The sequence below is a fragment of the Solea senegalensis genome, linkage group LG13, assembly GCF_019176455.1.
Source record: "Solea senegalensis isolate Sse05_10M linkage group LG13, IFAPA_SoseM_1, whole genome shotgun sequence".
In the NCBI taxonomy this organism is placed as follows: Eukaryota; Metazoa; Chordata; class Actinopteri; order Pleuronectiformes; family Soleidae; genus Solea; species Solea senegalensis.
The window spans coordinates 3,205,280-3,233,080 of NC_058033.1; the positions used below are offsets into that span (position 1 = coordinate 3,205,280).

The following is a 27,801-nucleotide window of genomic DNA, read 5'->3' on the forward strand; positions in this document are numbered from 1 at the left end:
AAGAGTGAAATGTAAGGTTTATTTCTGATCTGGTTCAGTCTCTATAACATCATTCATACGAACTAACGTTACGTCTAAAGGTACCTTTTTAAAAACAGCAAAACCTTTCAAAATAAACAGCTCGTTTTTTTTATCTTTTTGTAGAAGTGATAAAACTTGAATAATATGTTGCTTTATATGGTGGATAGGCTGTGTTCATATCATATACCTCATTATTCTTCCACTGGCAGTCAACCACGCTTTACCCTTCATACGATTCCCGGAATGAACTGTCACAGCTAAATGTACACACGTTCCTTGCTCATCGCGATCCCCAAGTGTTTTGCATAGAAAAAATATCGAAGGAATTGTTGCATGATCAGAGCTCGACACATCTTTGACGGACTGAAAGCCAGTGTAAAGTGTGCAAAGTGCAGAAACGGACAGAATAAGGCAGAGAATTGGGTCTAAAACAGAACATCTACAATATCTATTGCTGTGGTGACATAAGGACGGGGGGGAGACAAAGCGGCATCGAGATAAATGGAAATTAAAAAGAGGTAGAGAGAGAAGAGTGATGAAGGAGAGGGCACTCATAGAATAATCCGAGTGATGGTTAAAGGTTAAAGTTCTAACGCAGGGCACATGTCAGGAAAGGAGAGGGGAGAAAAAAAGGTTTAATTTTCAGGCCATACTTGCTGTTTAATCATCTGTGGGGAAGAGATAAGATGAGATTATCCTGAAATCTAAATCCTAATGACATTACCACACAGCTCCATTCACCTTTGCTGCATTTCCACGTCAGCGTTTTAAAACCCTTAAACCAAAGACCTCCCTGAGTCTCCAAAAGATCAAAGCTGATCATTCATTTATAGTCATTATTGGAAAAAGTCTGACTCTTCTTCAGCAACATTTCCTGACTTATAGCTCACGTTGATTGTCACTCCTGGCCTTTGGTGATGTTCCTTTTAAGCATTTAAACATCTCTCAGCTACTGGGTCAATGCCGGATCCTTGTCCTTTACTGTTCCTCCTTTTCCTCCAAGCAGCAGTTGCTATTTAAGACTTTCATCTCCTCCATCTCCGCAGCCTCTTCTCCCATTTCAAGCCTTTTCTGACCCTCGGCTGCAGCCACGGCCTGTTTGTCCTGCTCGTCCGTGTCTGAGCCTCCAGACTCCGCTGCTTCCTCTGACAAAGAGTACATCCTTCTGGAAATGTCTTCCTCAGCTGATGCGGCGTCACTGCCACTCCAGTGATGTTTCTGGAACAGTGGAACAAAGTCTGCGATATCTTTGGGGAAGCTTCTCCTCTGGTTTGACTTTTCGCTGGGGCTCTTGTCTGGGACCAGGGACAGGAGTCCATTGGGGAGGCCGTTGGAGGCCTCGGGTGGTCTGGGTGAAGCTGCAGAACTGCCCAGCTTCAGGATGGAGGCGGTGATCTTGAATCTGTTGAGTTTGCTTTTTGCCTGGCTGCTCTGAGGACAAGGGGGATTCAGGAGAGCAAGACTGGAGTCCACCGCGCTGCCGCTGGCCTTTGCCGCCTGTAGCGCGGGCTTCCCCGTCTTCATCATGCCCATCACCTCATAACGAAAACTGGAGATATCTTGTTTCAGCTCCTGAGAAAGAGAGACAAAAAATATTTTTCATTTCACGATCGCTCCCTTCAGTCCTAGTTATTGGTGTCTGTGAAGCACTGCATAGAGAGTCAATTAATTGTCAACCAGTCTATATTAAATGGATAAAGAGTGACTCATTAAATAATGATAGAATGATGACACTTGTCTTCTTCTGACAAAACCTACAATAAAGTGAATCGGTCCAGTGTGTAACGCTTATTGCCAGAAATTGAATATTGCATCAATAAGTATGTCTGGAAAAGTGTGTTTTCACAATCTTACTCACAGCAGCCCAAATGTGTCTCATTTCATGATTAAAACAATTGTTTAAGTTTCTTAAATGTGAGTATTTTCTTTATTTCTTTGCTCTGGATAACAAAGAAATAACTAAAAGTTAATCATTTTGGTTTGCGGACAAAACAAGACATTTGAGAGCATCGGCATTTCCAGGTTTGATGAACACCGATCAACATTTTATAAGGTTTTCTGATATTTTATGGACCAAACGATTACGATTATGATGGATTATGAAAATAATCGTTAGTTGCAGCTAAAGAGTTGAACAGAGAGAGTCCTCCACTTGTTACCATCTGCAGTCTCCACCACTAGATGGCACTAATTCTTACAAACTGGACCTGATCTCCAAACCACATCATGAACAATTCAAGAATAACTACTGTTTTACTACTTATTACTATGGGAACACAGTGGAAACACAACACTCTTTTTTAAATTACTGTCACTCAGTTGCCTAGTTACATCTGTGTCTGCAACATTAGGATTCAACATAAGTCATTTTTATGCACCTGGTGACTGTTAGCCAGACTGTTGTTTGAAATTTATGAACCTAATTACATTAGGAGGGAAGAGTTGTAGCTTTTAAATGCTCCAATGTGTTCCCAGTTTGTGCTCACAGTGGGTAAGGTACTAAAAATGGGCATCAAAAGGTGGCTGAAAAACAGGCAAAGTCAAATTCTTTGCGGAGAGAACAATGTCAATACATGTTTGTATGTATGTGATCTATTGTTAAAACACATTCATATTTCCGTGTAGAACACGAGTTTACCTTGAAGTTCTCTTCAGTCAGCCCTTCCTCTGTCTTGGCATCTCTGATCATGGCAGCCACGTAACGCTTCACCAAGTTCCTCAGCACCTCCTACAACATTTGAACAAAATGGCATAAATTAAAATGACTATTTTATTCAAATTTTACTCACAGTCCGTCAGGAAGACGTTGTTTCCAGCTACAGTAACAATAATGAGAAGCACAACAATAACCCCCTGCAGATGCGGACAAAAATAACAAAACTGTCCAGAGGATAGTGATGAACAACCCACTGAGTTTTTATGTTAGATCTTTTGTACGAGACTGTATTGACTGACAGGAAATGAACGCACACATTTACCTGATACTGATGGTTTACTCTCAGATTCTCTGCCGCTCGCCTCTGCACAGTGAGTGAGTTGGAGATGAAAGGGGAAGAGAAGAACATGTCTTCACCAACCTTTTCTGTCTTTTCAAAGCTTTTATTATCTGGAAAAACACAAACCTAATTCCACCAGTTAGGGCTACAAAGAAAGCACTACTTTGTTTCGCCTCTCTTTTGAGTAGATCAATCATTGTCTCTGTGTAATGTCAACGGAAAATACTGCACTGCAAAGCTCGTTACTTACCCCGAGAGATCCGAAGCTTTCCGGCCGCTTGGAATTCGTCCTCTTGCACACTTGCCTCTTAATCCAACACATGAGGTACAAGAATGATTTGGGGCTGGGGATGATGTTGAACGGGGCCGGCAGAGTGGCTCCCTCCTCAAAGTAGCTCATCCACAGCTTCGTTCTGGCAAATTTCCACTCGATGTCGGCATGGTCCTGAAATCAAGGTCACGGCACAGGACATGTCATCTCTTACACTGTGCAGCGCGCGTGGGATTGTTTCTGTCGGTTTTCGTGTCTGTGCTCACTGCGATGTGCTGGTAGGAGTTGTTCATCATGGCGATGAGCATGTTCAGGAGGACGACCAGCGAGATGATGTTGTAGGTGCCGAACATGGTGGCGCCGACGAACTCCGTGAACTGGTGGTCCGCGTCCACGTTGGTCACGTACAGGCTGATCAGGCCGAAGATTGACCAGAAGAGAGACTGCAGGGTCTCGAATAACCTGCAGCGAAAACATTTCATGTCATTTAGCAGACGCTTTTATCCAAAGTGCATTTCCACATTTGACTTAGATAGTGAACCTGAGATATCACAAAGTTGAAACTAGAACCACTGCTCACCTGTTGGATGCCTCTGCAGATGAATAGGCGCCGTTTAGTTTGTTTATATTTATTTTATTTTCACAAATAAAGAAAATAAAAGGTAAAATGAGAATAAAAAAGAACATGACAACTAAAAACAACCCTTTGGAGGCTTGAAAATCAGCATTCTCCTGTGAGCATGTGTGGAACTCATGTTGGAAACATTGACATTTCACTACTGAAATTTAACATTCGTGGCAAATTTGATTGCTAAAAAAAAAAAAAACCAGTTCATCCATTTGTCTTAGTTCATCCTTGAGTGACTGTGAATGTTTGTGCCAAATTGGAAAGAATCCCCTCATGGCGCTCCTGAGTTATCTCATTAACAAGATTGGGACAGACGGATGGAAGGACAGATGGACAGCCAGACAATACACTGCCTCTGGCCATGGCTGCTGCCAGCACAGAGGAATACAAACATTCCACGACCCATGGGTTTATAATGATAAACTTAATTTGAACAACACCACACATCTACTCAACAGGTTCAAGCGGGTTTTTTAATCGCGTGGACTCACGTCGAGAAAGCGTTATTCTGCTCCACACAGCGGATGCCCTTGCATTTCCCCTTCTCATCTGAAGCCTTGGTCTCATAGTAGAAGTACAACTGGTTCAGCCCATTAGCAAAGGCGAGCAAGACCTGCGGAAAAAGCAAATGTTTGATCAAAAATGCGCGCAATTGTGACATAATATCTGCCAGCGTCACGTGCAAACGTCGCGCGTGTTTACCAAACAGTAGATGAAGAGGAACTTGAGGATGTCCAGCAGCATTCGCCCAAGAGAGATCTGCAGTGGCCCCAGATGAGAGTTGGCGGTGAAGAGCGAGATCAGACGCAGGGAACTGAAAATGTTAGCGATGGCGAACACTGCCTCAGCGACCAGCGTTGGGTGCCACATTTCCCACTGGTTTCTTGGTTTACTGCCGCTGTACTGAACAGAGAAGGCAGACAAAATGAGAACACGCAACACCGGATAATTCGACCGCCATTCATAGATCAGTGGTTACCCTTGTGTAGGCTACAATCTTGAGGGAGATGGTGGCCAGGTATAACGAATTCATGACAAAGTCCATGAGGTTCCACCAGTCATGGACATAGTCTTGGAAACCACCGTCCCACATTTGCTTGATTTCTGCCCAGATGAATCCTAGAAACAGACAGGGATTGGTTTTCATCATCTGCCAAAACAGTGTTCAGCAGAATAATAGGTCTTTTGTTATTCCGGGCATCATTTACTGTATCGACACATTTAAGGTGAGTGGGAGACGGAGATGAGCGCTGAAACTCCCCAGACTGAGTCATCACTTCGACAGATCAGATCTCTGCATTGGTTGTTTTCGTTGCACAAATAAATGCCTTTGCACTCCAGACACTCCAGTTTTTTTGTACCTTCAGTGTATAACCCTCTCTTGTTCAGTTGGGCTGTATCATTTTTTCTGCCTGTCATTGCCTGTCATTCGTTCCGTATGATTTATTCTCTTGATTGTGTTGAGCCAATTGTGTGGCCCTTGTCATGTCGCCGTCAATTTGCGAAGGTCACAAGTGTCCCAAAGTAGAGGTCAGTCAGAGGTCAGGGGAGAGATAATAGCCATGGGTGGGTTTGCAAACAGTAATGTCACCATCTCCACGCTGAAATTAGACTTGTCTTTGATGTTTTATTGTCATTGTCCAGTCAGATTCAGGTGTGAAGAAAGTGTCATTAAAATTCACATTTGTAACTTTCCCATCACACACAGTGGGAGTTTTTGGCTTAGTATCCGTGCACAAATCTTTCATCAAAGCATCTTTGTGCAAACTCGCCCCTCATTTGTTCACATTTAACATGAATTTGTCATGCAGGCTTATTTTCTAAAGGTTTACTTACAACCAAAAGCATTAATTAGCATTTTGTGAAAGTAAAAAATACAATAAAGTCAATTTTTAAAATTGCTACAGCTCTGTTTGCAGGTCTGATTTGTCTTCTTCATAGCAAGGTCACTTGAGACTCCTGAGTATGATTTAAAATAAATCAATTCACGGCAAAACAGTGATGAATCGCGCGATCCTGTAAGAAGCGAAGCTTAGCAAACTTGACCTTGGTGTCACTTCCATGCACTTTACTCACCCAGAACCCAGGGCAGGATCATCCACTCCACTGTCGTTGGTGCAGGGCCCTGCCTGTCCTGCCGGTCCTGCTCCGTGGTGACGATGTGCTGGGAGGCGAGGAGCAGCAGGAACAGGAACGTCAGGTATGACGACGTGTGGCAGATGAACTTGATGAAGGGCTTACGGATGAAGAGGCCGTAGCGGCTCTTCGGGGCGATGAGGTAGCTGAGGGCAAACACGGGGAAGAGGAGGCCGATGAAGACACAGGTAAAGAACTTCCCCGCCCAGTGTCGCCGTCTCCAGCCGGGGAACTCGTCATACCACCGGGACGCCAACAGCTGCTGGCAGTTTGGCTGAGCAACAAACTAGAAAAGAAAATATAAAAGAAGAAAGCGTTACCTGTTGTGGGCAATTTTTGCTGCTGATGTTGTTATTATTCTGCTTTTCTTTTGTTTTTGTGAACAGAAATTATGCAACGTTACTTATTTTGCTACATTCTTCATCTGACAATGGGCTCTGTCCGGCAAAACTATCAGACCTGACCGAGGGAACGTTTGTGTGTATACAGTGGTAGTGCAGCTGCTGAATGACCAGATTTTTTAAATAGTAGAACTCACATTTCTTTCCTTCCTCTACATGCAAAGCCAGAAAGTTGCTTGATGAAGCAAAATCTGAACACAGAGCGAGTGCGAGTTTGAATGTAACTGACATTTGTTTCTATCTAACATTTACACACTGGAGTTTAACTCCTGGAGATTCAAATAAATCACTGAAGAGAAGCTTTGAGAGACAATTTAGATAATAGACAAATAGATAATTTAAGGCATGACTGCAGCGTGTGAGCCTGTGTAGACAGCATCCTCAGCCTGAGGCTATGTAGTCGTTCAATAATATAATACAACGCTCTGATTACGTGCAAGAATTAGCATCAGTGGTAAATTCCAGGTCCGATCATCCAAACAGAAAAACTGGCTGATTATTTATTGCTTTTAATCAAGGTTACGACAGACTTGTGACCTGCTGTGTGGCCGTGCGTGCTGGTGTACACCATGGCCCTGTCTTCCTCCTGTCTCGCTCTAATGTACATCAACCCCATGGACAACTGCTCGGTCAGGGAGGCATCAGAGGAGCCAAACAGAGAATGGGACATGAACTGACTTGTGGTGATAATGTAGATCTGTGTTACACTGTTACACTGCTGTAATAATGCATAACACATTTACGCAATCGCGCTGTAAAAATGTTCACGTCATTTTGGCAGAGTGATATCAGAGTCAAAGTGTTGACCGGCTCCAGAGGGTGCCGAATCAAAAAACTCCTCAGCCGTGTTACCATGGGAACCAGAGATCTCTATGTGCATCCAGGACCGGAGCAGAATGGCTCATATCTCCATATGGATGAGTGGAGAAGAAGAGAACACCTTCCTGTCCTTTCCTTTCCTTTCTCCAAATGAGACAGAGAGAATTACGATAATAGGGACGATGAATGAAGAGGACTTTGGCTCTTTGTGTCGGGATGGTGGATTAAGAATAAAGAGGAAAGGAATTAAGAGAGAACTCCTGCTGCTTTTCTCCTTTCATTTCATCACTTTGTGTTTAGAGATAAAACATCAAACCTCAATAAGTGGCATCGGAAGTTTGAAGCAGAACAGTCGTACAGGTTTAGTCTTACTCTGAAGGACATAATAAATACAAGATACTGTTTTAAAAATCAACAGCAGGTATATTCTATATACACAGGAATTGTCCTTTAAGGTATACAAAAAGAGAACATTTTTGAGAAAATAAAATGCTTTCATTTTCCAAGAAGGTGAAGCTTCACATACCGATTATATCAAACTCCCACAGTCCAGAAATACCGCACTCTTATTATTATTGACCTCATGGCCCACAAACAGTAATCACAGCCAACCACGGGGTACAGCACACGCTCTGGGAATCACTTCGAGGATAAATTGCCTGGCTCAAGTCTTTATCTTCCCGCTCATCATATAAATTCCCATTTGAAAACCTTTTGCCCAAACATGCCCCGACGCAGCTCTTGTTATGCATCCCCCCTTTTCTCTTTGACACAAATTACAAGTCACTTCTACTCAGCAGTAGTTAAGTGACTTGTTCCCACAGTGTGGAAACAAATCGTTCCAGGTCTCAAGTCCATTTGTAAAAGTGTTTCTCACCTTTTCTTTGGCTGCTAAAAAAAAGTGAGACCAAGAGCTGATGTTCTCCTACAGTTTTACCAAAATAAAAGTCTACCCTCACTCACACACATACCACTGACACCCCAATACATTAAGCTGTCCTTTTTTATATTTAAATTTCAAATTAACAACAATAAAAGCCAATGATTTGATTTATCTCACTTATTGTGTCCAACCCTATTATTTTGACTCATTCATTATGTATACAAGTGGTGATTTTCTCCTTGTTTGACCTCGAAAAGATTTCAATCTTATTTGATTTTATTTCCCTTTACCTCTTTTAACACTTTTAATCGCCTTTAAATGTGTTGCCGTTACGTGTGACGTGAATCTGCCGCTGTGTACGCAAAGTGTTTTTATCTGAACATCATTTCAGTTTCTGAGATTATAAGAGTTTAGAAATCTATAGAAAGAAAGTGTATCGTGAAGTAATCTATTAAGTCATGAGGGAAGATCCCACGTGACAGCGAGTGTGAGGCAGAGTAAAGCGGCATATCACGCAGACAAACTTTCACACTCACATTCACAACCACGATCAATTCGGTCCCACTCTCTGTCTGTCACCTTTCATCTAACGCCGATTAAAAAAAAACCAGACCCCAGTGATGTTGACGAAGTTGACGTATGAAAGCAGGAGCGCTGGTGCTGAAAATGTCTATTTTCAAAGTGCAACCTCTAAACATATTCTTCCATCGACACTGCCTGAGGTTTAACTACGGTCGTAAATGGCATCAGTTATTATTTTAGTGATTTAAATACAAATAAACTTGTGAATGCATATTTAATACACTGAGCTGGGAATGAATGGCGTTGTTTAAGAAATCTACACTGGTGAACACTGGAGACTCACTTATGGAGACAGATATTGGCTGCAAATGCAGAAACCACTGAGGTGCTAATGGTCTTTCACTACCTAACACTTACTCATGCTCGGACGATTCCGTCTCCGCTTAAATGAAATATTTTTACTGCAGTTTTTATGTGATATCACAAGGGGGCAACGTCAAACTACAGCATGTAAAACTGATCGTTTTCCCGGGGGCGCCTGTAATAATTTAAAATACTAAAGAGACAGTCTGGGGGGTTTTTGTGTCAGTGAAATGAGGGTAATCCACTGTTAAACCCTCAGGATGATAAAGGGGCTAAACTGCACATGATGCTACTGATCATATTTATCTGATTTGACCTCCCACTGCATCAAAAGCAGCGACCGCTCTGTTAGCTAAGCTCTTCAGATGCTCAGGCCTGTGGAGATTTCTCCTCAGACCATTTTAAATTGCCTTTATAAACCCTGAGAGCACAGCAGCCGCCAAACTGGAACACACATACAGATGAAAGGATAAAGACAGAAACACCACAACAGGCATGTGCATCCCAGCCACCCACCCACTCTAACACACACACACGTATACACACACAGGTGTGCACAGCTTTTCTTCTTCAGACACTGCGATAACCTTAACCAGACCAGGTTTTGGTCTCCATGAGGACTGATGTCTAAAAGAGGTAACAAATACAGGTACGCACACATACACCGTCCTGCATTTTGTTCAACGGAGGGTCACAAACAGGTTTCGACATGACTCACTGGAACACTCAATCAATAGCCATGACCTTAACACACACACACACACACACAGACACACACACACACACACACATAAGTGGCAAACAAATTACAGCTTTAGTGTTTGTCTGCAATTCTGAAGAAAGAGATGAGAGGTGATCACACCATGTGCTGAACATAACATCCACTTCACTTTGCAAAAAATACATTAGCCTTTCCAGACCATCAAAGCGCCCACTTAACCATCAGCCACACGGGGAGTAAAAACCTTGTCTAGTTTAAAGATCATCTGTCACATCAGCACAAAGCAATCTGTGTAACTACCTCAGTGGTGTGTGTGTGTGTGTGTCAATTTGCACAGAACAGATTTCCCTCCATTCTGCGGGGACTACATGAAACAGTGTTGCAGTGTTAAGAGTAGTAAATGTTTCAGTAAAGAAAAAAAACAGTATTAAAACAGAATTCAACAAAAACAATTCTTGCCATTCCTGAAATGTTGTTATTATAAGATGAAAAACTGAAGACAGCCTGAATCGTGACAACGACATAAAGCACGCTGTATGAAAGAGCACACAATCAGCGACAAAATTAGCAATGTCTTTGTGAATTTGTGCAGAAAAGACGCTGGAGCTGAAAGAGCAGACTATTTAAAACTCCATTAAAAGCAGAAGGAACGGGAGAGTTGGAATCTGCTGTAGATACGACAGCAAAAACAGCATAAGAATAATAATGGTCATAATAATGATAAAGAAAACAATGTTTAAATGTCCAAAGCAAATTCTCATTTAAAAATAACAAATACTAGTACTTCTACTACTACTACTACTAATAATAATAATATATTGTATATTGTATATATTGGGGCCTTTCAAAACACTCAAGGTCACCTTAGATTTAACCCTTTAACACCAAGAGTGTTGGGAAAAACGTCTGTCCATACAGTGCACTGAACAAAAATATAAACGCAACACTTTTTGTGTATCAAGAAAATGTTTTAGAGCTTTGAGTGTTGCATTGATATTTTTGTTGAGTGCACCTTCCATTATTTTGGCCTGTTTTTGGTCATTGAGACCAAAACTCAAACAAACGTCATTTGAAATATGATTTAGACTGTTCAAATTTTCACAGAATATGGTGCTCATGTCAATAAACCTCTTTCCCCCTTCATTTTAAATTGTTAATACACTATTTTAACATGCAGTAAATTGTAAATAACTGCCAGATAGTGACATTTATTGTGGAAAAATGGGCAAAAGCACCTACTCACAGGATATTTTCTGCCCCTATTATGGTTAAAATAAGCCAAAAAACCAAAACATTTTGAGGCTTAGGTGTTCAAGTGAAGATGTCAGTTTAAACAGACATATAGCAACTCTACAGTCAAAGAATTTCAATGCAGAAAAATACGTCACACATTCCATGTTCTCGCTCTCCAAGTCAAATCAAATCAGTGAACTGTAGGACAATCCCACGAACCCCCACAAGCAATAACCTGCAATAACTGAGAACACCTTTATATAACCCAACATTTATACAAAATCCTATTTCACTCCACTGCCCTCTTTGCTTAATAACTAAAATCAATGAATGCAGAGAGATTATTATTTAACCCATCAACCTCTTCTCTAACTACTCAAATTAGCTGAGTTGGACATTTATCATCTGGAAAGGGCAGCTGGGTGGATTGTTACCCACATCACGGGACACTGTCCTCCATCAAAGTCTGCAGGCGATCGATGGGTGTTATAGATGCAGCAGAGGGGCATGCTGGGACATCAGCTGTATAATTTAAACACTGCCGGGGAGATGAGATGTGCAGCGGGGACAGTGGTGGCAATGGAGGGGGACGTTTGTTTGATGTCTGCAAGATCAACATTATTCACAAGAGCAGAAAAGGCTGAGTGACAACATGTTCACCTGCTCTTTCATAACTCAACGTTTGCAGAAAACCTGTCACTGCAGGTGTGAGGACGGGATTGAAAAACAGGAGGAAAGAGAAGACAGACTTGAGTCATCCCTTCTCTGACAGACAGTCAGCTCTCACTGCAAAAGAGTCTCCTGAGATAAAAGTGACTGCTCTCTCATTTAGTCATACAATAGCACTTAGAGCATGAAATAAAGGATATGTGATTTATTTCTGAAACACTTTTTTTTGTGTCTCTTTACAGATTTTAAAATACATTATTCAGCTCACTAAACACACCATTTGAGTCTGATTGAAGTACGTGATAGAACAACCTGGGGATGACACTAAACAATTCAAGTGTTATAGTGTTATATCAACCAACTTGATTTTATTAAAACCAGTGCCGTACCCACTGAATATGTGACACAACAACAGTGTAAAGGAATGGAAGTGCCTCCTTTAGTGACATTCCTATCACATTGCTACTGATATCTCTTGTATTTCTTATCCAAAGAACATCAAAGTCAGCACGGCACACACTGTTGCCCTTAGCCAGTCACCTGCCAAGTTTGAAGCCTGTCAAATCACCCGTTGGCGATTAAAGGCCAGACACACGTCCCTTGCATTCATAGACAGATGAAAGATCACTATTTTACGTTACTCTCTGATATTGGAATTCAAGCTTATCTGTGGAAGGTGCCAAAGCAAATGCAGATAAAACCCTTCCCTGAAACCAGCGCCTGGCAACCACAGAGGAAGTCCTGACACACTAAACATTGTTAAACAGATCCATAAGTGCTGAGCTTGCAGTTGCAAAGAAAAAGAAATCTTTCCTTGCCAAGCAACACACAAAAAATGTAGTCTGGGGCATGTGGCTCTAAAATCTAACAACAAACTGTATCGTAGCCAAAGTAGTAAACAATACTGACAGAAAAAAGAGTAGTAAGTGTTTCAGTAAAGAAAAAAAACAGAATTAAACAAAAACAATTCACACATTCAGCGACAAAATGAGCAATTTCTTTGTGAATTTGTGCAGAAAAGACGCTGGAGCTCTAAAAAGCAGACTATTTAAAACTCCATTAAAAGCAGAAGAAACGGGAGAGTTGGAATCTGCTGTAGATACGAATAATAATGGTCATAATAATGATAAAGAAAACAATGTTTAAATGCTAACTCAGTGTTCCCATGTAATAATACATGGTTCATCTGTATTGATGTATGATACAACACTACTAAAGTGGTTGTAACATTTAAAGTGGTTAAAGCAAGGCTGATAAATGACCGTTCCTAAAACAGTTGCCTGGGGCACCGGGCTGAAAGGTTTGTATTAAGAACAGCTGATTGCATTAGTCAACAGCAATGACAATCCTGTGAAAAAAGATTCTACAAATAGTAAAAAGGAGACAGTGGTGGGGGAAATGATTGGCTGCGTTTGTTTTGCGGCGCCCGAGGTGCTTTGAAAGCAAACCTGCAGGATGTGCTGTCACAGTATAGCAAACAAGCCAGAACGAGAGCAGATGTTTGACGACATCTAAATCCACTTGTGAACATCTCACTGACTCTCATTCTGTTCCTGCCCGTTCACCAAACTTCCACAGTGCAGGGACATAAAGAAAGAGGCGTCATGCTCACTCCTACGGGTCAACGAGCTGAACCACAAATGATTTAAAAGTAAAGTTATATTGTATTGCTTCAATTTCATGCACTGTATCATATCTACCTCTTTTTGGTGGTACTTGATAGCCAGTTTGAGTCTCGCCAGGTCATTGTTGCTTTCCTCCTCCAAGATGTTGGTGTCGTCTCTGTAGTTGAGGACCATCTCCAGCTCTCTGGAGCTGCGCGTCTGGTCCAGGAGGTCCTTGGCGAACTGCTTGCACTGCTGTGACAGCTCCTCGTACTCTGATTTAAACTCATTCTCCACCTAAAAAAAAGAAGAAAAAAAAAGACACAGAGCACAGAAATCCCTAAACAGCAAGAAGAACCTGGCAGCCGAGACATAAACCATTACATCAAGGAGAATCTCAGAGTGCAGGTTTGTCTTTAAAGCAATGTTCCTAAATCAAATGTCAGCTTGGAACTGTTTTGTGCCAAGAACAGTTTCAAAGCTTTTTTCAAAGCCACCAGAGTTATTTTTCATGCCTTCTATATAAAATCTGAATAAAACTTTTCGCAACTAATGTCAAGTTAGACCGAACAAACTGCCAAACAACGAGTGGATGTCATGTTGTCGTGGCTTCACTGTGTGACAATCATGCCCCCCTCACCTTGCTGAGCTCCTGCAGCTCCCAGCTGAGCCTGAACGCGGTGAGGAACGGGTCCTCGCTGGAGAGCGCGATCAGCGAGGGACTCGACAGCGCCTTGTAGATGTTGAGGCGAGAGCGCGAGTGCCGCAGACTGTCCACGTCCGAGCTGGACACGCACTCCACACAGTTGCAGCGCACCTGCGACATCAAACACAGCACGAGCACATTTTTGTCGATAAAGCCTTTTGATATTTGTAGAGTACGTCCTCTGAATAGTGTTGACTATTAAGCAATTAAGCGTCTTATAAAGTTAGGGATGCACGATATATCGGCATTAATATTGTTATCGGCCGATGTTCGTCATTTTTTAACATATCGGCATCGGTCCAATGAGTAAAACTGCGCCGATTTTAAAACCGATGTTTATACCCGTCTAACTGCTGTTTGTGTATGTGTGTCGGGAAGGGGAGGCCATGCGGCATTCGTTTGGGCATATGACAGCAAGCGCAGCACGAGGTGTGTGTGTGTGTGTGTGTTGAGGAGAGAGAATGTCAGCGGTGTGGGCGATTTTTCAGGGTGTCAATTGAAGATACGCGAAAAGCATTATGCAACACTTGCAAAGTCAAGGTAATGCGAGGAGGGTTCCGCGTCAAGTCATTCAATACCACAAATTTGATTATGTCATTTGAAAATCCGCCACCCAGAAGTACACAAACAAAGGCAGGAAGCTAACGCTAGTAACGCTAGTTGATAGCGCATATTGAACCCCGCAACAACCTGCCAAGTCGGCGCTACTTTTCCGATGTTTTGCATTTAATAAATATCTGGTTGCCATGAATACTGGCAAGTTTGATAAAGTATTTTAACATGTTTTTTTTTTTATTATGGCAGCTCTTAGTAGAGCTCGTCAGGTATTGTTTCTCATATCTGTTGTGTAGTTTTATTGTGAAGGGAAGTGGCGCGGTTGTTGTTGCCGGGAGGAAGGGTTGTTGACTTTATTTACATACCCAGTATAGACGCCCTTATCTCGGTTACAGTAACTTTGGCAGGGTATTATTTTTATTTATGTTCATGTTTGTAATTTATGATCCAAACTTTCTCACAGGAGTTTAGTGAGTTGAGGGAGTTAAACTGTACTTTCATTTAGTTACACACTTGCTACAAGTGGTAAAGGTTTCTAAAAACCTTTACTTGTAGTTGGTTACTTGTGTCTTATGTGACCTTGTTATTTGGAGGTAAAACATGTTTTGAAAATAAAGGAAGACATTCAAAAATTCAGCTTGCGTGATTTTCATTCTGTACAAACTTTTATCACCTCAGAAACTTTTTTTTAAAACATATATCGATATCGGTAGATATCGGTAGATATCGGTTATCGGCGGAAATAGTCATATCGGTGCATCCCTATATAAAGTACTACACATTTATCCCCTGGACAGTTGTTGACATTTTAGTGACACACCATTTTCAGGCCGCAACGAAACACAAACACAAAACCAATTATGGTTTACCGACCTCATGCGGCTGCGGCACAGAAACACCTTTCTGCACCAGAAGCTTGATAATTTCATAGTTGTTGGTGTGTGCAGCAAGAATGATGGGAGTGATGTCAGGGGTGAAGTCAGAGAACTGCTTGTCCAATAAGATTGGAGGAACCTGTGAACGCAGAGGAGCAAAGAAAAGCTTGAATCACATATACTTTGCACTCAATGAAGCCCCCGACGCACAGCGTCTGACCTCGGTATCGTGCTGTAAATATTGCCAATTTACACTCGTCTGAGTGTTCTTTCCAAAAGGTCTCTGCTCACTCCAGAGTGCAGCTCAAAGAGCTTTACGATGACTTTAAACGGAAGACCGCAGGATCTCAGGAAACATTTGTGCAGTTTATAAAAAATCGAATCAAAGTTGCAGACAAAATCCAGACCTCAGTAAACAGGTGTCAGTGTAGTAAAAATATTGAACACATTTCAGTTGGAATCATTATCCTCAGAACGAAGCTCATTCCACTTGATCCTCTTATCACCTCCTCCAGCTCGCCCCTTTAACTCATCCCATGTCTTTCAGAGGCAACACGTGGCTGCAGGCGGCCGAGGAATGAGCTTAACGCTTTTATTTTTTGAATTGAAAGCACGAGAGACGAGAAAGACAGGACGGTCAAAGAAGGGTTGAAGGATAACTCGCTTGGGAAATGGTGGTATTTTTGTTGGCATATTTTAGGATTTAGAATCATGTTTAAAACGGGTTAAAAATGTATAAAGCGTGTCAAATGTGAGCAAATGTGTGTATTTGATCTGTGTGTGTATCAGTAGCTGGGTGATGTATGTGTCAAAACCGTAGGTGCTTGAATTATAATGATGTGTTTTCAAGGTTTAAAAAGTAGCCTAATTGGGTTTTCGATTAAATATCTGAAAAAGCTTAAAAATAATGACTGCACTGACTCTACTGATAGATGGAGGAATACAATAAATGAGACGGTCTAAACATGTGTTTGTGTAAGTGTGGCTATGATAAAAACAGGATTTTGGTTGTTTCTAGCATAATAATATCTCTTTTATTGTCATAAAAGGAGTTCAATAATCATTCTGTGTATGTATGACTTCAGGTGCTGGAAAAGTGTGACTCTTGACCTTGAAAGAGCAAAACCGTGTTTCTTTCCTAACACATTGCTAATTTACTGAATATTTGGCTTGCTAGATGGAGGCATAAAATAGTGCAGGTCAAAATGAAACCTGCTCTGCCTGGACCTCCATAGTGTGTGTATTTGTGACTATTATAAAACACAATTTCAGTTGTTTAAAGTATATTATAATCGTAATAATTTTATTGTGATTAAAACAGTGGGATAATATGTTTTATGTATGTATACATGCATATGAATTTACCACAGCTGCAAGGTGCTGGAAAATGGATGTTGAAAGTTGATCCAAATAAAAAATCATATGAAATCCTTTGGGAACATGAGGCTCTTGTCGCGTGTGCACATGCACACACACTCTGGCTGACGAGAGCGGGTCCGATTCAAAATGACTGGGAAATGGTGATGACACAAACCTTGGGAGAGTAGAGATGTCAGATAAGTCTGTTTTATCCTCACCCACACTGTCTTGAGGTCTAATCAGACAAAAAAAAAAAAACACACTGGTGTGGGTGGACTATAGGTGTGAAAGAGAAGGAACTCTCCGAAGCTGCACAACCAGGGAAGCTGAGAAAATAGACTCTAAAGGTTGAAGGATAGTAGCTGTGCAACAGATACCGTAGAGAATTTAAAAACAACTAGCAGTCTTGGCTTTGTAGGGGAAGTAAACATTCCTTGAAAACGTAAAGAGATCACCTGCAGTATATATATATATATATATATACATATATGTATATATATATATATATATATATATATATTATAGTTAATAGACTCTTATCGCGCGATAAGAAAATTATCGCCGTTAATCTATTCTCAAAGTTGGGTCTGGGACCTGGGTCCACATAGTGAGCAAGCTATGAATTTCACTTTGATATGTTAGCGCGGATGTATACCTGGCCCAGAAGGCTCTGACCTGGCTGAGCGCGGATGTAGGTAACGTTACGTTATGTAATTTATTGTCATTTTTGTTTTATAACGGCCTATGTAATTTACCACGGTGAAAATGGTTTCAGGTTGGATATCCAACCGTCGCGTCCGACAACTGTCTGAATGAATATCCAACCTGAAACTAACTTCACGCGGTATAGCTTTAGCTAACGTTATCAACGTTTTGCTGATTAGTTGCTGATAGTTGCCTACTACTACTAGCAATCTTACTCTGATATACTTTTTCTGTCCTACTCCTAATGTTAGGTGTGATGAAAACAGAGGAGCGCCACTTAGCAGAAGAAGAATTCAAATGAGCCATTTTAATCTAGATTAATCTAGATTAACTCCAAGATTGCAGTGAGATTAATCTAGATTAAAAAAATTAATCTATGCCCAGCTCTAATATATATATATATATATGTACACGATTGTCTGGTCATCAATGGAATTTCTTGTACTTTCTTCAGATGTTTAAGTCTGAACCAAAAAGTGGACTGACCGCTTGCATCAATGGAAATGGGCGGCGCTGGCGGTCTGTAGTCTGGTTATATTTCTTCCATATATAGCACAGCCTTCTTGAAGCATGCAGATATACACTTAACGGAGGAAATACCACTTGAAAATCTCGGGGCGAGAGCAGCGTAGCCGCGACAAATTGAAAGGTAATGCAAAGATAATACATTCTCCCCCATTTCCAGGGGCGTAACATAACCAATATTTTCAAGCAGATTGTCCTCTTTCTTGGCCCCATACTATTCATGTCCACACACACACATATAATCATAAGCCCCTTTTCCACCAACATTTCCAGGAACTTTCATCACCAGGTAATGATTTACCTAAGAATTCTGTGTAATTATTTTTTAAATGACCCATAACAAACAAACACCTTTTTTCTTTCTTCGTCTTCTTTTAAAGGTCTTGTTTAACCCTTCTGTTCATCCGGGATTTGGCATGCGCAATTCTCATTACCGTAACTCCTAGACGGTTTGTGATATCTGGAAAAGGATCTCAACAGTGATTGGCACAGCAACCCCGTGTGACCCTCATGTGGAGGATAAAGTGGTAGAAGAAGAGAAATAGAGCTTTGCCCTCAGGACTTCCACAGAACGACAAGATTCACCATTGTACTGTAATTATTAATCCTAAATGGTTTAATAACGTTTTTTGACAATAATACAGCCATAAAATCACGATAAATCCAGGCAGCCTGATTATCTTGATGGTCATAAGAGGGTTAAAGGTGAGTTACAGCCACGCTGGCAGAATGTATTCCATTCAGGACATAGCCCCGCCTCTCTAGAGTTCCTGGTAATCTGGAAAGTCCCTGGTCACAAGTAGGTTTTTTTGTCAGTGAAAGTTTGGGGTCGAGGGAAGGTTTTTTTCCCCCAGGTAATTTCTGTGGAAACATGATGAGGTTTTTCAAAATCCTGGAGAAAGTTCCTGCGGTGGAGAAGCAGCAAGAGAGCCCACGTTGAAAAATGTCCTTTTTAAGAGTAACATTTTCACAACCTCCTCCACCGATTTTGTAAATCTATTGCATAAAAACCATGGCAATGTAAAAGATGCATGTCAGCATGTGGGCAGAGATAGTTACATCATTCCAAACAGACTCGTCTCTTTCTGCACGTGAGAGCAGCTTTAATGAGAACGAGCTGTGCCATCGATACGTGGGCAACTCATTCATTTTATCTGACACGCAAAATGCCCAAACATCACAAGTGACAGTTCAAGCCGCCGCTCGTTCTAAAAATGACTCGCTTCAAAGTCGTCTGTTATGGGTACAAACAGAAATAGAATCGGCGAGGCTCTCTCGTGAACAAAATGCCTGAACAATTGTTATCGTTCATTTTCTCAAAAATGTTTCATCATCTATTTACCGCAGCACAAAGTCATTTCATCATGTGGACATTAGTTCCTACTCCCGGAGGCATCGCAGTGCTGCAGGAACAAAAAAACCTGTCAGAGAGCAGAGTGGGAGCGTTGTCGTATTTTGCAGGCGATCTCATGAGCTATATGCTCTGTTCTCCGTGTGGGAGGAGGAGGAGGGGCATCAAATGGTCGACATCAAACAGCCTCGGCCTGTGCCCAAGCATGGAGCATGAGTGGTACATGGCTGGTAGATATGGAGCTGTGATGATGGCGGAGAAAGGAAAAACGAAATTGTGTCCCTCTTGCCGGTGTAATGTATGTCTGCTCCGCCATCGGCATGTTGATTAAATATACAACATTAGCATCTGCTGCGGGTGAGACTTCCGCAGTGTTTGCTATTGCTTTTGTTTTCACTGTGGCCCCATTGTAAAGCCTCCCCACTGGGTTTTACATCAAACACATCTGGATGAAGCAGCGATAAAATGTGACAGCGAAGCCGGGGTTTTTTTTTGGTTGTTTTTTTTTGAATGACACTGCGGAAAAAAATAAGTACCGAATCCTTGTGGATTCACTGCAGACGTGATAATGCTTGTTTATGCTCTGCAGCGTTACACGTGGGAGGACGAGGGATTCCCTTACATAACTATCCTTATGTAGGTTGCACAGTAACCTAAAACCAACATGGAAAATATGGACTATGAAAAACACAGAAAGGAAACACAAACGCAGCCACAGGCTATTTCTAATTAAGAAAAACTGAGCTCCAGTGTTTGTGCCGGATGCATATCTAGACTCTGCAGATAATGCATTAAGCTACTCACAAATGCCAGCACTCCTGGGTGGAAAACAAATAATCCACTACAGTTGCAAGATTCCTACAAACACATCATTCAGGCAGCTGGAGAAATAGAAAAAAAAAAGAAATAACACACACTGTTCGAGCGAAATGGAAGTCATTAAAATAGAACACACTTTTCCCTGGCAGCTTTTTAATACAATCATTGAGCTTCTCTTGGGGAGACTCGGTAACACTGGACTGAGCTATTCTCACAATCTACCCATGTGATGGGGAATCTTAGGACATGAAAGTAAAGAGGCAATAGCAGCTGATAGATGTCACAGCTAATTTTTGGTCCCTTTCACATTTAACAAACTATCGCTTGTGTTTTTTTTCTCCTTTTTTCCCGTCTTTGTTCCATCATTCACTTCATTTTTATCGAAGCCTAAATGCGCAAAAGGACACGACACGAGCGGCGATTAACACCATCTTCCCCCCCCAAAAAACATGAGCGCATTACTGTTGACAGGCAGAAAAAGAGGATGAGCACGTGTTCCAGCGTGTGCACAGAGCATGTGTGGCAGGAGGAAGTAGATGCAAAGAGAACTCTCCTTGAAGGGAACGCAATCAGTGCAAAGAGCGCCAATTTGAAACAAATGAGACTATTTGTTTTCAATTCCAGTAATTAAAGCAATATAACAAGCACCTCTAGAGCGCTTTGTTTGTGAGATTCATCTACTACACGAGGGCCGCAGGGCTGCTGGTGCCAATCTCAGCTGACATATGGCGAAAGGTGGGGTACACACTGGACAACATATAGAGACAAATGTTTTTGGACATGTGGGGAGGAAACCGGAAAACTCCCGCTCTGATTGGACACTTGAGTCATCGATACCACCTCTCTTTTTCTTTGTGTCATCTACAATTGCAGGGATGGAAGTTCATGCATTTGAGTATGAACACACATTCTCATTTGTTAACATGGCCGCTGAAATGAAAACATGCCATACACAGTGTGAACTGAGCCTAAAATCGGTTAAATAATGTAGTATTTATGTTTTCCATATGTGTTTGTTTGCTGACTAACAATTTCAGTCTACAGAAGTGTGTTCCCGACGTGTTCGGAGGCCAAGAAACATGTTTTTGTGATCGGCAGAATTTCATCACGCCTTTGAGCTGAAGGGAACATTTGTGCCAATTGTGAAATTCCTTCGAGACCGTCTCGGATTGACAAGATTGGGACAGCTGGACGGGCAGACAAGCTGAAGACATAATAGTGCCTCTGGCCACTGCTGTCACTGGTGTGGAAGCACAACGATATATGGGGTTTATTGGTGGCGTCCGTACTGCACCGTGTTTGTTGGACAAAAGAGGGATTTCTTTAACAAAAAAAAAGTTAAACTGGTGCTAAAAAAACATGCTGATGCCATTTGGTTGTGTGGAAGACATAACTGTCCTTAGACTGATGCCCCACAGCCTCATGAATAAAGCACTCCTAAATTGAAAGTACCTCCATTCCCCTCCGCTGCGTCCTCACCTGCATTCCACCGCTGGGTTTCTTGTGGTTTAGCAGCAGCTCCACAGCTCCCACCACTTCCTTGCGGATAGCGTGCAGCAGGGCATCGCCGACATAGACGCCGAAGCTCAGCAGGAGTTCTATAATTTCAAGGTTCTCGTTCTCTATGGCAATCAGCAGAGCGGTGCGGCCCAGAGGGTCGATGCAGTTGATGTTGATCTTGAAGTAGATCTCCGCTTCCTGGGGGAAATAAGGTCGTGATTGGATGACAAGGGTTTGTTTTTCTTTTTAAGACCCACAACAACAACGTTACTGAGATCGGACTGAGCGACTCAGAGAGACAGTTTAGAGCTGAAACAACAACGGTGATAGCGATGCTGAGCGCCGCTGCGTATGAAACGGAGATGGCGCTGTGCAGAATCTGCCAAATTGTACCCAATTATGTCACTTGAGTAACCGTCAACTGAGCCTGACAACAAAAATTAAATAAATCTGCATGAGTACTGCCCAATTTTCCCCATTTCTACTTGAGGCTGCCACTGACATGCACCTGAATATTCAACTAATCTCTCTCAAATGGATCTGATTCGGAGGAGGCGGCAGCGTGCGTAAAATCACAGGGGCAATATCTGGTGTGGTTGCTTAGATTCTGATTACATTGTTTTATTTAATGGCCCGTTATAGAGAAACAATTCAGCATTTTCATATGGAAATTTGAGACAAAGCAATTAGCACATCGCAAGGCTGCAATTTAGTGGTTGATTGTTCTATAGTCTATGCAAGGCAAGTTTATTTGTGTAGCACTATTCATACTCAGGGCAACTCAAAGCGCTAAGGGCATAGAAATACATTAAGAAAATCAAAGGACATTAAAATGACATTAATCAACATTAAAAATGAAAATAGTCATTGAAATCACGAGAGATAAAAGTGTGATTTACCAATACAAAAGTGCATTGAAAAGACAAGAATGGATTGATAACTAAGAGAAAAAGCTGCAGTAAATAATAATAATAATAATAATGTTTCCAGGCCTGATTTAAATGAGGACTGAACAGTCTGAGCAGACCTCAGGTGTTCAGGACGTTTGTTCCACAGGTGAGGAGCAGAATAACCGAACGCTGCTTCACTTTGTGTGGTTCTGCCTCTGGGAAACACACGGTAATCCTGTCCCTGATGATCTTAGGGCTCTGAATGCTTCATAGGGAACTAATAAGTCTTGGGAAGTATTTTCAGTGCTTTGAAGACCAAGAGTAAGATGAAATCTATCCTTTGACTCACGGGAAGCTAGTGATCTGAGGACCGGTGTGATGTGGTCCAGGATGTTGGAGACAATTTATAAATTTAAGTTTTAAGTTTCTAATTCGTGGCATGTTTGACATATATTTGGCATACACCAAAACAGCGCCTCCTTAAATTGTGATTGTGTCAGACAAATCAGGAAAAGACAACTGTGATTTATTATGTAAGGCATCGATCATTATCGCCGTCCATCTTCATATCGACAAACTAATTCAGTCCCCAAGTGTCATCTGTCATTGTCACAGCACATCATCCTTTTTTTTTTAAAACATATTAGGCACCCAGAGTGCACCGTATTGTGTGTCCGCTAAAGCACCGACCCTTATCAAGGTAAATAAGAGTACCAGACGTTTGTGAAAATGAAGAGAACGAGAATCGTCGCGGCTGCACATGGAGCCAATAAATCTCCTAATCCTTTTTAAATCAAAGCAATTAGATTAAGGATTTAATATCCATCCATAATTTAGTGTTTCAGTGGCTGCATTCATTCCTCCACTCACCAATCAAAATGCTCCATTTTCCATATTATAGTCGCTCTCTCTCACACACAAACACACACTGTCGTACATACACACCTCCAGGGCGTGTTTGACACTGGCATAGTCGCCCTTCTCCACAGCTCCGAGATAGGCTTTCTCCAAAGGCGACAGCTCCGACTCGGCCCGCACAATTCTTAGTGGGATGCGGTCCCGATACGAGGAGCTGTCAGTGCGCCGATAGTAAAGCTGTGACATCTCCCCGGGTTTCAGCTCACCAGCACAGTGCTCACACTGCTACAGCTGCTGCCAGGCACGGGGACTTCACACTGGAGGGGATAGAGATAATGGCATTATACGAGGGAAGAAGGCACCTGTTGTTGTTAGTGGTGACTTTTGCAAAGAAACAAAAGAGCAGTGGGAGAAGCAGAAGAGGCAGAAGTGGAATCATTACACAGATTAAAAACGTAGGGAGAATATCAGGTCATTAACTTGACCAACTTCGTCATGCAACTGTAACACAGTAAATTGGACATAAGTGTGAGAAAACTGTGTTTACTGGTTCTTAATTTGCATAAAAATGTCCGTGTGAACCAGGTCTCACTTCACAATAAAATACAGCGACAGCATGTCATTTTAAAATAGGGAGGTAATATCAGGGTAATCGTGTTTAATTTCTAATATAGTTTCAGCTTGGTAATAACAGTGGTAATATAATGCCACATTATTTCCAGGTAATAGCTGTAACGTCCTGTTTTATTTTTTGAAATAATTCCCATTGCCTCTCATCTCAGTGTCCGCCTCCTGTCAAGTTTCCCTCCTCTGTGATTACCTGATTTGTGTCACCTGTTGATCGTTATCCCTCCACCTGTGTATTTAGCCTGCGTGTTTCCCGCGTCTGTTGCCGGTTCGTCTTGTCTGCCGTCCAGTAAGTGTCCTTTTCAGTTTCCAGTCGCCATATTTTTGTATCTTTTGTTGCCTTGTGCTTTTTGGAACTGGGACTGTTGTCGAGTTGTGCTTTTGAGTCCACGTCCAGTGTTTGTTCAGCCTGATAATAGCTTGATAAAATGTGAACGATATTTTTATGGATCCCATTTGATAATTACTGTGTTAAAAAACAGTATTTCCCTCTGTTACTACCACATGTTATTACATAGTGGTTGCAGCAGAAGTAAGATGAGATTAACATAATACTTCGATAACATGATAGTGAGAACGCTGGATGCAATCCTGCCTCCAATCCCCAAGTGTCCACCCACAGCACAAGTGAGTCCTCCATCATGATGTTACTACACTAACATACTGTACATGACCTTGGAGCATTTATTGCGCTATAAAGAGAAAAGCTGTAAACCTGAACGCTCAAACCTCTTACACCAACGAGCTGTCTTGATATACGACGGCGGCATCAATGGATAATTATAATTCTCAACTGTCTTAATCTATTTGCCTAATGCCATTAGTGATGCTCCGTAATTGATTGACAGCACTTGACTTTGTGGTTGCTCGGTGACAGGAATATTCCTCCAGCATTTTGTGGGATCTGTTAGTGAGATCTACACGTGTTTGTGTGTGTGTGTCGATTGTCATCATCACGTGCCGTGTGACGACCATGTGAAATACAGCAGTCGTCGCACCACAAACGAACCACCAGGATGTAAGAGGTTGACAATCGCCACCGAAACAATCTGCTAAAGAAAAATTGCTTGGTTGCTACAAGCCCCACTGAGGACGCCCTTTAAAAGCACAAGACAAGTGAGGACAAGATAACAAGACAGGACAAGAAGAGGGGGAAGAGTAAAAGATGTGTTTAATAACACAAAACAAAATAAAGTGGAAAAGTTCAAGTGGTTCGCGTCTAATGTTCCCATCGATCTCCTACCACTGTCTCCGGAGAACTCATTACTGCTGTGTATCTCGATACGATAAACGAGCGCGTTAATAGACTCATGGCAGCCCAGTTAGTTTACGAACAAGAAGAAAGAAGAAGGAAAAACTGTTCATCTCTATGAGAGGCGGATAGAATCTTCTAAATCGCCCTAATTAGCACGCAATATCTTGTTAATTTAAAAGATGAAGTGTGAAAACATGTTTTAAAGTGGTTTTTTTTGTGTTTTCTGGCAAGCACAGAGTTTTTGCTTACGTGTTGGGTCGGGTTGTAATTTTCAGGCCTCTATTTTGGACAGTGGGAGGAAGTTGGAGAACCCACAGAGAACCCGCATACACATGAGGAGAACGTGCAAACTCCACACAAAAAGGCCCTCAGTCAAACTGGGATCCAAACCGCTGACCTTCTTGCTGTGAGGCAACAATACTAGCGCTCATTTTTGCAATAATTCAGCAAATGAGATATCAGCTTGTTGATTACCCTGCCGTCTAAATTAGGCTAATTAACCTGGCTTCAGCGGCTGCTTCACTTTTAACTGACAGATTTGAAAGTTGTATCAAAGTTTGAAATTTTTTTTCCTCTAAGTTCATGATAACATGTGGTTTATTTATTTGTTATCTTTGGAAATTAGTTGTATACTTTGTGGACTTTACTTTGAAACAAATCCTGCCACTGAATAACATGAGTAAACATCATCCACTCTGCAGCGACAGCCCATGTATGGACTTTTTTGTGGGGTTTTTTAAATGCACACCCCACCAACGGCAGATTGTTAAAGGTCAGGATCAGGATTTTGAAGTGTTGTTGTATGAGGTAGTGACATGTAGTCTGCACCGCCTGAGCTGTGCGCGGCCCCCGTCGCCCTCTGCTGCCTCCCTCCGCTCTGCTTCCCTCTGCTCATTGTCACTGAAAACATGGCTGCCAACAAAGACACACGGGGAAAAAAACCCCAACTGATTTTAGCCAATTAAGAAAATACTGATTACATCTAAGATAGATTTGCAGCCTTTTGCGACGTAAAGTTGACACTCGCTCTTTCAAATTCCGTACAGAAAATGATGCTTTATAGCTCAAGGATGACAAGTGGGCTGCCGGTCTCCTGCTGCCTCATTTGGTTAAGTTCATGTCACTTAGTAAATCTCGACAAAGGCTTTCAAACGCTGAAGTCGCAGAATAACACAGTTAAACTGACTGATGGAAGCAGCAGTGGATCAACGACTTCTGTGTGCTGTGATGTAAAATAGATGATTTTTTTCAATGGAGTTTGGTGTGAGGAAGAAGCAGTCTGAAGCTAGACTTAAGATGATAGATTTTACGAGTTGAGTCTTTTGTTTCGAGGCTAAAATCTGGCTAAATCTGGTTTGTGTGGTCAAGCACCTGAATTTGAATTCAATCAATTTAATTTGGGGTTTTTGTGTCGTGAGTGGCAGTTAAAATCCCCCCACGGTTACTTACAGTTTCACCGTCGTGCTTGTCTAAGTGGCAGAGAAATAAATATTATACTTATTGGACACGAGCAATCAGGTCACACCACATACTTTGCTTTATATGGGAAACATCGCCACAGCCTTCGTAGACATGTTTTTGTTTCTCTGTTCTTATAGTATTGTGTAATAATCACCTTTAAATCCACACCGGGTTAATTGTGCTAATTTAAAGGATGCGTGGTTTGTCTGCTCATATGTGCTATTACTGAAACACAAGGGTGTGGGGAGGAGAGGAGCTCCAGCATCACACATGTTCTGTGGCAGTAAATATGTCTCATCTGTCTTTTATTTTGAAAGTTGGACACCCTTCATATGTGAGCTCTGCTCCTGCAGACACGCAGCACAGTTAGAGAACAGCCTGCCCTGCACTGTGCTTTTACCCAGAGAGGAAAAAAAAACAGTCATATAATTGTCAGTAGTCACTCATGAACAGACAACAGGTCTGTGTAAATTGGCAGCAGCAGCGCCATGTGTGGTGAATGTCGCCTGCGTAAACTCACAGGTGAGCAATTTGGACATGTTTATCTCTGTGTTTGTGGGCGAGAAATACGCCAGGGAGCCGCGTGGATAAAAATAAAAATGCTTCGAGGAGATAAAAGAGGAGTCCTCTCTTTACCTCTACAAGCGGAGGGACCCCGTTACATCGTTTATGTATCCATCTTTGCGCACCAAACGAAAGAAATGTGAATTTTCAAGTAGAATGGAGCAGAAAACTAACCTTTGGGATGTTGGACATTGGAACTTCGCTCAGGGAGATCGGTGTTGCTCTTCCTTTAGAACATATCCAGAGAGCACAGGAGGACTAATGCCATAGAAGAGGGTTTAAACTTCTTGAATGTGGCATCCGCCAGATGTGGAAACTGCAGTGGTTCTGCACAAGGACTCTGCGCGTTAATGTTGCGTTTTGTCCTCTTGGTTTTTAGTCTGAATCCCCTCTTCTCGTCATTGTTTGGACTTTGCAGTTTTCATCTTGTAGATCCACATTGGATTAGTTGTGATCACGACTTCCATCAGGTCAAATCTGGATA

At 41.8% G+C, this 27,801-nt stretch overlaps 1 protein-coding gene across 1 annotated transcript; it reads right to left on the reverse strand.

Moving 5' to 3' along the window:
- On the reverse strand, positions 1–27,801 carry LOC122780146 (short transient receptor potential channel 4-like). The gene is made up of 15 exons (XM_044042961.1): positions 27,492–27,801; positions 23,498–23,727; positions 21,642–21,860; positions 15,402–15,542; positions 13,908–14,084; positions 13,364–13,564; positions 5,993–6,338; positions 4,896–5,035; positions 4,619–4,819; positions 4,408–4,529; positions 3,555–3,750; positions 3,268–3,462; positions 3,000–3,041; positions 2,660–2,749; positions 1–1,593 (listed from the first exon to the last, which is right to left on the reverse strand). Exons 2-15 carry the CDS (start codon positions 23,654–23,656, stop codon positions 1,000–1,002), a joined length of 2,823 nt encoding a protein of 940 aa, XP_043898896.1. The 5' UTR covers positions 23,657–23,727; positions 27,492–27,801; the 3' UTR covers positions 1–999.

Excerpts from the sequence above, each read along its gene's own strand:
- LOC122780146 (XM_044042961.1), bottom strand. The coding sequence starts at position 23,656 with ATGTCACAGCTTTACTATCGGCGCACTGACAGCTCCTCGTATCGGGAC. Across the intron at positions 3,042-3,267 it reads AAAGCTTCGGATCTCTCGGG|AGGCGAGCGGCAGAGAATCT; the intron begins GTAAGTAACGAG and ends CTCACTGTGCAG. Across the intron at positions 1,594-2,659 it reads TGACTGAAGAGAACTTCAAG|GAGCTGAAACAAGATATCTC; the intron begins GTAAACTCGTGT and ends TCTCTTTCTCAG.